The sequence below is a fragment of the Mycena indigotica genome, assembly GCF_014461135.1.
Source record: "Mycena indigotica strain 171206Taipei chromosome Unknown Mind.scaff0010, whole genome shotgun sequence".
NCBI lineage: Eukaryota > Fungi > Basidiomycota > Agaricomycetes > Agaricales > Mycenaceae > Mycena > Mycena indigotica.
The window spans coordinates 2,594,681-2,606,342 of NW_023503009.1; the positions used below are offsets into that span (position 1 = coordinate 2,594,681).

Below are 11,662 nucleotides of genomic sequence, written 5' to 3' on the forward strand. Positions count from 1 at the left end.
TATTGTGTCTTTATTACCTGCAATGCCGAGCACTGCGTCGCCGTCGTCACTTTCTCGGTCTTGCTAAGGTTTCCGACCCTTAGCTAGAGAGCATCACAAGTGTTCGGTTGTGAAGTTGGCCATCTTCCGAACACAACCCTTCCGGGTAAACGTGTCCATCTCAGCAACGTCGTGTTATCACCGTCCGGCCCGGCACTACCGACGTGACGATGACGCTGTCACATCTTGTCGACAATTTCTCTTTGACCAATTTGTTGACCAACTGTACGGTCGGTTGCTGAAACTACCGCTGCTCGCGGCGAGTGACCCTGGCCATGTTGAGTTATATAGCGCGGGAGACGATGGGGCAGGCCTCGAATGGACACGGAGAGCTCGACTTCAACCAAACGAGCTCTACCGCGAAATCAAGCATGCTACCCTTGCCGGCACCGTAGAATTCTCAGTCCCTCAATCCATGCAATGAAATCCTCCGACGTCGACTGCAGAGATGCGATGGACAGTGCGTGTGTTTTCATTGCATTCGTTGAACATTCATACCCAAACTCTGTTGGTTTGTTTTCCCAGACGGCCCGTTTGCGGCCAATGTCGACGCTTCGGCACGGGAAGAGGACTGTGAGTACACGGACAACTACTCGCGTGCGAGGGCAGAGGTTCTTGAGGAAGACATCAGTCGGATTCAGTTCCGTATTCATCAGCTCGAGCATCCACAGGAAGCTAAAACGGACGTCATGTTGCTCGATCCGTACTAGTATAAGCAGGTCACCCACCTTCGAATGCCCGGTCTGCATCAAGTTTAGACGCCTCGACTTCGTCAGCCATGTTGCTTCATCCACCAAGCCGCGTTCCAACACCCGACGCATGGTGGACCGCTGAAGAACTGCCGCTCCATTTGGCCAAGAATCTGTGAAGGAAGCTCATCTTTCCTCGATTTTCATCTTATAGCTCCCTTAGACTTGACAAATTCATGACTTCAGCTCCGTCGTTTGGCTTCTTTCTGGACCCTGAGCAAGTCTACAACGCCTCCATGCTGTCCGTGCCGATAAATCATCATTCTCGTCCCTACGCCTGCCCTTACTTCAGCAATATACCTTGCGGCTATCTCCATTTCACCATCTCCATCCCTCAAAATGCATGAAGCCGTTTTTCGCTTTCGTGCTCTGTCTTGGCAAGCAATGCACTCGCCGGGCTTCACCCCAAACGCGTACTACACGCTCTCCAGGCCGAAATAATACTGTCCTGGTACTTTTACGGGGTGGGCAAGCTCCTCGAAGGCCTGTATCACACCGCGACTGCTGTATCGCTCGGTGTCACGAGTGACATCTACTCTATGAGGAACGGGCATGTACGGCCTGGTGCAATGCTGCTCGCTGACTCAGACGCCGATGGCGAAGAACACGTCAACGCCTGTTGGGCAATCGTCGTTCTGGATCGTGCCTGGTCGGTTGTCATGAACACACTCCCGAATTGGACCAATCCTATCGAAACTCCATGGCCGGGCACCAAGGTGGGTACTTCTTCGTGATTTTACAGACGCTGATTAACTGGTTCAGGTCTCTGGGATGACCGACATTGTACAAACCTTCCTCGCTGTAGGCGACCACCAGCCGCCCAAGTCCTCAAAGGAACTACTTGCCAAAGCCGCTGTGCTCTGGGAGGCTGCGAACCATCTAGTTACCCGATCTGAGTGGAAACCTGGTACTGGCTCTGAACTCCAATTTGGACACAGTTCTGACATCCTGATAGGTTCTCCGCATAATGTCGAAGCAGCACAAGCCTTCTACGACCGATTTTCTGCCATCGACAAACGTATCGAGGAAATTTGCAGCCCACCAAATCCCTCCAGTCAATCCGATCCTTCGTCCATGGATCAACAAAATGACCTCGTTGGTCGGAGTATGGCCCATGCAGCCGAAATCCAACTTCATCGTCCCTTTGCCCATCAAGAAGACAACCAATTGACGCAAGAACGCTCTCAACAGCGCTTTCTCGATGCCGCGCGCGCGATTTTGCATTTGGCCCTGAAGGAACTGACCATGCTGGTACCTTTTCTCTTTCCCAGCCACCCAAGTGGTTCTATTGCTCTGTTTCGGCGGTCAACTGATACTATCTGTCAGAAATTGAATTGAAGCCACATCCTCACGAAGACGGGCAAACGCACAACCACACGAAAATGGGACCACACCCAGCTTGTCAGCATGGCACATCTCCCTAGCGCATCCGGGAAGCATCAAAGCGGCTCAGTTCACCTGCGGACTGTCCACGTTGAACATGATGTTGTCGATCATGCCCAAGGTTTACGGGAAGCCCTTGACAAGGACAAAGCGGCCGTCGCGGACTGGGCATGCGAACAGTCGATTGATGGGGAGGTGGAAGGCCTCTTCTCAGTCTGCTTGAACAGACTCGCAGGAACAGCACTCTTGGTTTCGAAAAGGCGGAGGTTGAGCGCAAAGTTGGGGGCCATGGACTCACTGGCATTACTTAACGACATCTGATGGGGATACAACTGTGAAGGAGGGGTTAATTTCGAGAGCCCTTGTGTTCGCCGAGACTGATGATGGGAGCGATAAAGCGCCTTCTGAAGCCAGTGCGGGCCACAAGCGTCAGTGTCAGCGAGACCGCGCCCGACGATTAGCGAGTCTGAGAGTACAACCACTGTACCCAGCTTGCTCGGCGAGGAGAATGCTGCTGATGGAGGAGATGCAAGCGGCTCTGACTTTTTCAGCACCATCATGCCGCACACTACATAAGCATCAACTCGACTTTTTGCGTTGCCGCCACCATTGGCTCTCGACCCTTGTCTGTCGCCTCTAAGCCAACCTTCCTTCAACATCTATCCAGCAAGTGCTTCCTCAACAGATCGGTTGATTACCCAAGCACTTGTTTTTGCCGACTCCTTACTCCTGCTCCATATGGCATTGAAGCGGTCAAGGTTCATCGTGAACGTAAATGCTCGACCCACCGTGGGTACAGCTCCCTGTTCGCCTTGCTTGAGGTTTGTCACAATTTGTTCCCGATGCTTGTAATGCTGACAACAGAGTTGGGTTGATCTCAAGTCTACAATTTAGTCGATGGGGGGGTCTGTCTTGCCAACATTTGATTCTAGCCAGCTGCTGGATGCGGGCACATTGTTCTTATCAACATCAGAAGATAGCATGGCGATGATTGAAATTGTGGGAGAAGAGGCCCGCCATGTAAGGTGGGCAGGTATGAATAGTAATGTTGTGTATCATACTTGTCAAGGTGAGACTAACTGAATATTGTTTGCCTTATTATTATTATTATTATTATTATTATTACTAAAATCCGGGCACTGCCGCATGATGCCTAATTAGTGTGCTAGAAAGATGCAATCGGCCGGATCACAGATCCGAGTTTGACATTTTCTGAAAATTTTCCGTGCCAGAAAATTGGCAATCTTCTGACCTGGAAAATTTCCAGAAGATTCTCAGAAGATTGATGGAAAATTCCAAATTTTCTGTGACAGAAAATCTTCGGAAAATCTTCAGAAGATCATCAGAAAATTTCAAATTTTCTGTGCATTTTCTGGGGCAGAAAATACATCAATGTCCGTAGTGTACGCCATTCGCAATTCATCATCCGAGAAACAACGCCCATCCTCAGGTTCCATATACCCTTCCACTCTCAACTCTCCAGACTCGTCCACTCCTACCCTAATACACAGTTCCTCGCCTCCCCAGTCCTCCACTAGTTCCTGGACGAGCTCTGAAAATCCGACTCCGCTTCGACTTTAACTCGATGGTCTCGGTTCTCCTTTTGCCCTGGCGATTCTTTCTGCGCATTCTCAATCCTCTTCGAATTGGTTGTCGATGAAAACGTTCCCGCGCTTGGGTTGGAATGATGACATCGTCGCTCCTTGTTAGGGTCGCGAATGGTGAGCATTTGATTCCCATTTCCAAAGTTTTCCAATTTTGACTCGGTAACGATGTCGAATGGTCGTCCCAACAACACCTCATACGCTACTTGGTCGATAACGTGGACTTGCAGATACACGGGTATGTCCCCAAACAAGAAACAAACGTTCCGCTAATCCAGCCGACTTCTTCAGTTGCCCGTTCGCTCTGCATGTAGATTTGCAGATCTGGATCCCAAGGGATTCCCAACCGCTCAGCTACCGATAACGCCATCGAGACTATCTGAGAGCCACTGTCTATAACGCATTCCACATGTTCCCTTGCTGCGATTAACGGCCATACAACTCGTAACGACGCAGAGTCCTTTCCCGAAAACACTTGTTTAGGCGGTTCTCCTGGGGATAACGGCGACATACTGCAGATAAGGGTCGGTGCTAACATAACACCCTTCCTTTATCCCGTATTGACGATCTTCCTCAGTCGAGATATAGAACGAATCAACCATTGGTAGTTCATCTATATCCACAGCATCATTTTGGAGTCGAGCTTCGACACCCTCGTCCTCCATGAATGGATATTCCGATCCTTCGTCAAGTTTTCCGTTAAGTAACACTGGCTTTATCGGTTGCCTCGTTCGATTCGTTGACTTCCTCATAGCTTTGGCATATTCTGGCGAAAGCGAGATCAAATCGCCCACGGTAATATCGTATACGACTGTACTCTCCGTTTTCTCAACAATACGCTTAATAATATTTGGGTCATCGAACTTGGTAGCCAATTTATACGCCCGTTCCTCGCCGTTCTTGCGTTTCCCCGTTTTCGCCCTGGAGATTCCGAATGAGGAGCCATCCTCGCTGCGTATTCCAATTTCTCATCTTCCGAGTCTTCTCCTCTGAAAGCGCCTTTCGTCTCTTCTTCGGCACATCCTCTTTTTCCAACACTTGGGTTCTGTTTCTTCTCCACTATCCGAATTTGACTCCTCCTCCAGTTCTCTTCGGTCCTGCCTCCGTTTTGACGTTTCCTTCGCAACTTTAGATCGGTTCTCAAGAGACTTCGTTGCCTCGGAAGCCTTCTTTTGTTTGCTTCCGGTCTCCATCCTCGAACTATCTAAAAATTTTGGTTTCCGCCAGCCGAGTTGTCTTTCTGCGAACGTATGTTCGCGTACTGCGACTCCATCGACTGTCCTCCCGATTGCGAACCCGACCCAGGCGAATTCTGCATTGCCTGAACCATGTTATACATCGTCAAGAACTGTTGAAAGTTCGAATCCCCTGCCGGCAAGCCCGGTTGAACGGGCGCTTGAATGAAGGAAGGATAAGCCGTTCCCAACTCCACTCTCCCCCATTCGCTGCTGCGTTCTTCCACCACTTCCGTTTTGCACCATGGGTTCCCGTTGAAGGATCTGTGGATAGGTCTGCACTGGTGCTTGAGGACTTGAAAAACGCTGCTGTTGGCCACCAGTCGACATGCTATTGGCTTGCACTTGCTTCGCCATAGCCGCCATCTGGGCCCGTAACGAACGGATTTCGTCTTCGCTTGTGTCATACAAGAGATTGTATTGCTCGTTCGGAGTATACTCGTTGAAGAACGACGATTGATAGTTCGCTTGCGCGTTCCCAGTCGTTCCAGCTCCTCCTCCCTTGCTATACCAATCCAACACTCGTTGATAACGTGACACGTTCTCAGGATACTTGGGGATATAATATCCACCAGGTAATCGCAAACCCCCATTCTCCATAACGATCTTTCCTTGGTCCAATAACGCCCTCTTTTTCGGACAATCCCGCACCATATGCCCAGTCTCTTCGCAGAAATGACACTGTTCATTTCCTTGCATTCCACCATAGTTTCGCTCTCCACCCTGGCGATATTCTCGTTGAGGCTGCCCTTGGTGCTGGTGAGTCGCTGTTTCCTTCGATCTAGATTCAGTTGCTACATGCATCTGCTTCATAGTCTCAATCAACTGCTTATCCCGCACGGCCATGACGTCCTTTAACGCATTTATTTCCAGCGCAAAACTCTCCATTTGGTCTCTAAACTCCGACTTGACCCTCGTATCCGAGGTTAACGGTCCTCCACTGAGATTCGACATCGAGATCGATGGTTTAGCATCATCCCTCGATACCGCATCCGCTTCTCTGCCCGACCAGTTGTTCGCAAGCCATGCCACCACCTTGAGAACCTCCTTGTAGCTCCAACGATCCCCTCTACGAGTGTTTGCTGCGTTCTGATTTGCATTTGCGTTTGGCCCTAGAATATTCGCGATATTTGGCTGGTTCAGCGCCGCTTCGACTGCTGACGCGAAATCGCTACGCAACGTATTCAAGATCAAGGACACCAACTCTTTGTTCGTGACCAACGAGGGAGGCAGGAGTAGTTTCTCTGCTTCTGGTACGAAGAACGCACAAAAACGAGTAACCAACCCCAAATCCTCTCGACTCGCCCCCTTGGCTTCGCGCAAATCTCTCTCAAACGCCTCCTCGACCCTTCGTTCACCTCATCCAACTCTGGATACATCGACTTTATCGCCGTTTTCCACTCTTCGAACGTTCCTCCTCCATATGGCGTCAAGTTCTTCCACGCTTCCTTCACATATCGAGTATCCAAATACCGCAACACCGTCTCCTTCTTTCCGCCGCTTCAGTAATACTCGCCTGGTCGATAATGCGATCGCATTCGTCTAGGAATTTCTCCAACTTGCCAGGAGTCTTCCCATCGAAACTCGGACGACCCGAATCCCAGGTTTCCGGTACTTTAAAACGCAGCCGCTCCTCCAAGACCTCCATTATTTACGTTTCCGTTATCCCCCATGTTGTTGTTTTGTTCAATCGGTTGTTCGTTAATCCGATTTGTGTTGTGTTCACCTTCAGATAGGTCCGTGAAAGGCGAAGATGGTGTCGACGATTGCTGTTCTTCTTCGACTGTAGTGTTCCTTTCGGTTGTTTTGCGCTTTGTAGCTGGTTTTGTTGGTAAGCGCTTTTTGCTCGATGCTTGAATCGGTTTCGCGACGAAGATGCTTGAGGTTTCGTCGATTTTTGTGGTGCTTCTCTGTTCCGAGCTCCTTGTGAGTTGAGCGTGGTTCTCGGTGTTGGTTTCTTCGTTAATTTGGGAACGAAAAGTGGTGTTGGTCGCAGTTCTCCAACGCCTCTTAACAATCCAGGGAAGTCGTTTGGTTGGGAATTAGTGAGATCTTTCTGTTTCCCTTTTGGTGGAATTTTGTACTTTGATCCAAGCGTGTGGGCGCTTGCTTGTCTTCTTTCTTGTCACAGCTGTTTTTGCACTAAACAGAGTTCTTTGCAATATAACACTCGATCACCCCTCGCGGTGGGCTCCAGATGATGAGGGTGGATGACGGGTGGGGGAGACCGGAGATGAGACCGACACTACACAACTAAAACTCAACAACAAAACAACAAATAGTCGTTCTGTCTGAGCGATAACCGTATAACACCGTTCCAAACGTCCAACAACCACCAATAACCATCTCCTAATACGAGTGCAGAACCCTGGGAACAGAGCCTGTACACGGGTGTGCAAGGTTGTAGGGTAGATCGAATGAAATCTTGTTAAAGATTTGTTTTGTGGTTGTCCTTAAGCGTACTATCGACGAAATCCAGCAATAGGAAAGCGCCAATACGATGCCCAGAACCGTTTATACTCGTTTGGATCAGGAACTAACTGCCTTAAACCCAAGGAGTCGTCTCAAGTCAGGAACTAACTGCCTTAAACTCTCGACCGCCAACCGAAACCAAGTGTACGCCAACCGAAACTCTCTTATACGGCAACCGGAACCCTCAACTCTTTGATTACAACGCCTTTTTACTTGAATGAAAGAGCTAGCAGGATGATATTGACAAGCTAGATCCCCAGATGCACCTAGTAACGCGGGGCAATCCGTGAATCGCTCAAATACAGGACAGAGATATAAATACTAAAACAGAAAATGATAAGATCGCCACAACAGAATGATGGTCCATGTGCATAATTTGTAAGGTATCGTTTCGCCATAAGGCCCAGAGTCGAAAATCCAGGTCTAGATGACCGGTAGCGCGTGTTTGGTGTCAATGACCTTTGTAAATCCTCCTTTATTGCGACCGTCTATGCGTTTTTGTGAACGGTCCGCTAACCGTTGTTGTTATCGTCGTGTTGCTCCACTTCCTAGCTTTCCATCGATATCCATGACTTGAGGTTAACCGCCAGACACCGTTAGGCAAATCTCTTAACGAGATAATCGCAATCTGTTGTCGAGTTGTTCGGTTGGACGGTTGCGGGTTAAGGTCGCCGCGATCTGCAGCCAAGCCCTCGTTTCCACTGAGTCATGCTTCCCGTTTAACCGCACCTCCACATGTCCTTATCCTTGCGTAAGTTCCGGAAACCGCGTTCCAATGCTGTCAGGGACTGATCCGTTCGAAGCCTGGTTGAACCTTCGTCGGAGCGTTCTGAGTTCGAGTCCCAGCGCGTACCAGACCGAATATGCCTTTTAGTTTACACTCCCTTTTGGTATATATATAAAGGATTGGATGGATCCTCTATGTTGGTTGGGCTCTGCTGTTGTTTTGGTTGTTGTAAGAGTCGTTCTGAACGGCCAGTTGCTATCAACAACGGTCGAGTCGAAACGCCTCCTCGCAGATATCTCCCTAACTGGCCATTCGGGACTCATGCCAGTTCCTAGACGTGCGCTGTACCCATGAAACGAATGAAAACGGTGGTTTTCTATGTGTGTTCCAAAATGCGGCTTATCACCGGTACCGGTCAGACGTTCGCCGTCGCCTCAAAATCGAAAGGATAAAGATGTCGTAGAGCGCGGTCGCCTAATCAACGCGCATACGCCTAGTAATGGCCGGAGACCGGCCGTTACGAGCAATCCCTTGCGAGACGACTACAAGCCACGTGACCTTGACTTCGTAAACCTATACCCGGATCGTGTACCCTGGATCAGACCCCCCCGAACTTATCAACTTGCGAAAAGGATTCGGCAGCTTACAGAAGTTCGTGATGGGCATCGGTGAAGGCGAAAGGAAAAGGATGGAGCTTGTCGGACGGAGCTCTCGAACAGACGGAGGGCCAAACAGTACTTTCTTCGACAGGGATCTTCGCCGGACCCTCATCATCCTTGGCTACAAGGCCCCCATTGGCGTAGTCCGACCCGATATCTACGGAATGCCTGCTCCTCGTTGTGATTACGTGGTTAGGGATCAGCACGGGAACTGGATGCCAGCCCGTCCCTCTTATTGGATGTTCCCTTCCGCCACTTTCACAAAGTTGCAAACAGGAGCCCCTCTCATAGCGTCCGCTCCTCGCCCGGAGTACCTCCCTAGAAAGGAGACTCCTAAGACTGACCCCAGCCCTAAACAGGACCAGCCCAAGAACGACGATGATGAAGATGACGACAGTGACCACGACGACGGGCCCCCAAGAGACAAAGGGAAGGGAAAAGCTACCATAGCAGCCGACACGATGGATTGCGATGACGCCTCGGATTATGGCGACCTTATAGATGCGGACATTCCCGACCCAGAACCAGCAACTTTCCGCCTGGAAATCAGAGGTAGCGATGCTCTGTCGGCCGAAGAGTTCTACAATATGGCAGAAATCCAGCGTGTCCGGACCTTCGCCGACATAGTACTGGTGCTACTCGCAGGGAATAGCGTCGTCCTGGAGTTGGGGTCGATAACAGACGCAAGGAGAGCTCTAGGATTCCTGGAGCGCGAAATGCAATGGGTCTCCATCAACTACTTGGACCGAGAAGGGTTTGACGCTATCACGGGCTTCGTCACGGACACCTATAACCGGTTGGAATCCCGCCAGGTTAGGGAGAGAAGACTGCGTCGTGAAGCAGACCGGCGAGCTTCTCTTTTGAAAGCGACAACGACGGAAGCCTCTGATGTGCCAATTGCGTCCGGCTCGACAATACCCGCAATGGACCCTCTTATCCCAGTATCCACCACTGTTCCAGAAGAACGCTCATCGCTCTCGTCTCTTTCGAGCCCGCTCCATACAGCTGGCCCAGATACAGCTTCTCGCCGTCCACCCCCCGCAGCCATCCAGCTGGAGCCATCACTGCCTGACGTGGTCTCGGAACGATCGCCGCCTGCCCTGGGAAGCGAATTCTCCCCTCAAGAGGAGGAAGTGGGCCGGTCAAACACCGAGGACGCGAATCCTGCGGCGGACAGCATGACGCTCGCTACAAGAATGGGTGTGCGTTTGGAGGAAAGGATTCGCAAGAGATCAAAGCATAATCCGAGCAAGCTGCGGAGAGACGAGCGACGCCGGGTGGAGAGGGAGATACGACTGGGTCGAGGAGCTAACTTGGCCCCCTTCTCGCTAGGGTCTTACGAAATCACTCTCAACATTGTGCCGCCAGCGATATCGGGGACGGCTTCGGTGATTCAAGATGAAGAGGAGCGGCTAGTGCCCGCCGACCAGACTTCATTCATGCTGGGAACGCATACATTGACGACTCCAGGTGGTGGGAATGTAGAGGTTTCGCGGATTCCGTCAGACCTCGCTTCCCCTCCGGTTACAACGTCAGAACCCAGTAGGGAGGAAGTATCCGACTTCCTCGACAGCGTGTATCACGAATCAACCAGCTCGCCCAGGCTCGAAACCGCGGTCGCGTCAGCAATGGACGTGCCCATGTCACCTGCTGGAGTTGCGGCGAACCAAATCATTGTCAACGGAGTCGTGGCACAGCTGGACGCTCATCCGTGGTTCGGCGTGCCCTTCGGAGTCCCCACCAACATCCAGCCTTTGCCTCAAGCTATGCAGACCACTGAAGAAACGGTTGACGAGGGCGTGGCGATGGACGTGGACGAGAGCGAGTCGCAACTCACGCTGGATGGTATCGCTGCCTCGGCGCCTTGGGCAGCGTCAGTGCTAGGCCGAACCCGGGACGAAAAGAACACATGAACGACTCTTCGTCGTGGGGGGCTCTGTGACGGGTACCGCCAGATATACGACTCAGAACCGTTCCAGCGTTATCAGATATTAGCTATCACATGATCTCAAGTAGTCACAAGCAGTCACTAGTCTTGTAACAGTAAACGTGACCAGTGTCACGAAGCAGCAATCTTAACCAAAGTCCTCATTCTTCTTGTGTCTCGTCTTCGTCTCGCCTCTTTCCCTTCTCGCGGCCCCGTCCCGACTGCCTGAGTACGCACCACTGCTCCCTCCCGCCGTAGGTTACGGGTCAGCTCGCGGATAACCATTGGATTCCAATGGTTGTCTGACTATCATCATCATCTCTTCTCTTCCCTTCCGCCCAGCGTAAGCCTCTCGAACCACAGCGTCACACGAGTTATGGGTGTCTGTCAGGGGAACCTCCCTTTCGGCCCGGAGACGCGCCCGATTCCGGTCCGACTCCGGTTCCGACTCCGGTCCGGCCCTCCATCTCGCCCGCACAATCACCGATCCATCAACGCCCTCCCGACGGTCGCCCTGGGACCTCGCCTGCGACGCCGCCCAAGCCTTCTGTGCCCGACAGCGGCAGCTACGGACAAGCAGTATATATAGTCAGCTACCTAGCAGGCGGACCCTTAGAGTTTCTTCTCTTTAGATCCTCCCCTGCTAGGTCAGCTTCATTTGTATTCGCTTACCAATGTTCACGCTTTGGATCCTCCCCTGCTAGGACCTTGATCTCAGGCCTCCAGGGTTGCCCTTACAGCGGGCCGCGGGTAGCACGACCGGAGCCACCGGGCGGAAAGGGGCCGGAGCCGGGATGCGGTTGACCGGAAACGGAGTCCGAATCAAACCGCCAGGCGTCTTGGGGGCGGCTGACTTGATCAGCTTGG

The 11,662-nt window shown here is 51.5% G+C and overlaps 2 protein-coding genes across 2 annotated transcripts; both read left to right on the forward strand.

Moving 5' to 3' along the window:
- Positions 1-459: 459 nt before the first annotated feature.
- Positions 460-749, forward strand: MIND_01138700 (Copper-fist domain-containing protein; the record flags this gene model as incomplete). Its single annotated transcript, XM_037367927.1, has 2 exons — positions 460-499; positions 565-749. 2 exons carry the CDS (start codon positions 460-462, stop codon positions 747-749), a joined length of 225 nt encoding a protein of 74 aa, XP_037215759.1.
- A 608-nt stretch (positions 750-1,357) lies between these two features.
- MIND_01138800 (uncharacterized protein) lies at positions 1,358-2,492 on the forward strand (the record flags this gene model as incomplete). The annotated part of the gene is made up of 4 exons (XM_037367928.1): positions 1,358-1,504; positions 1,551-1,695; positions 1,744-2,039; positions 2,145-2,492. The coding sequence occupies 4 exons, from the start codon at positions 1,358-1,360 to the stop codon at positions 2,490-2,492; spliced, it is 936 nt and encodes a 311-aa protein (XP_037215760.1).
- Positions 2,493-11,662: the final 9,170 nt, after the last annotated feature.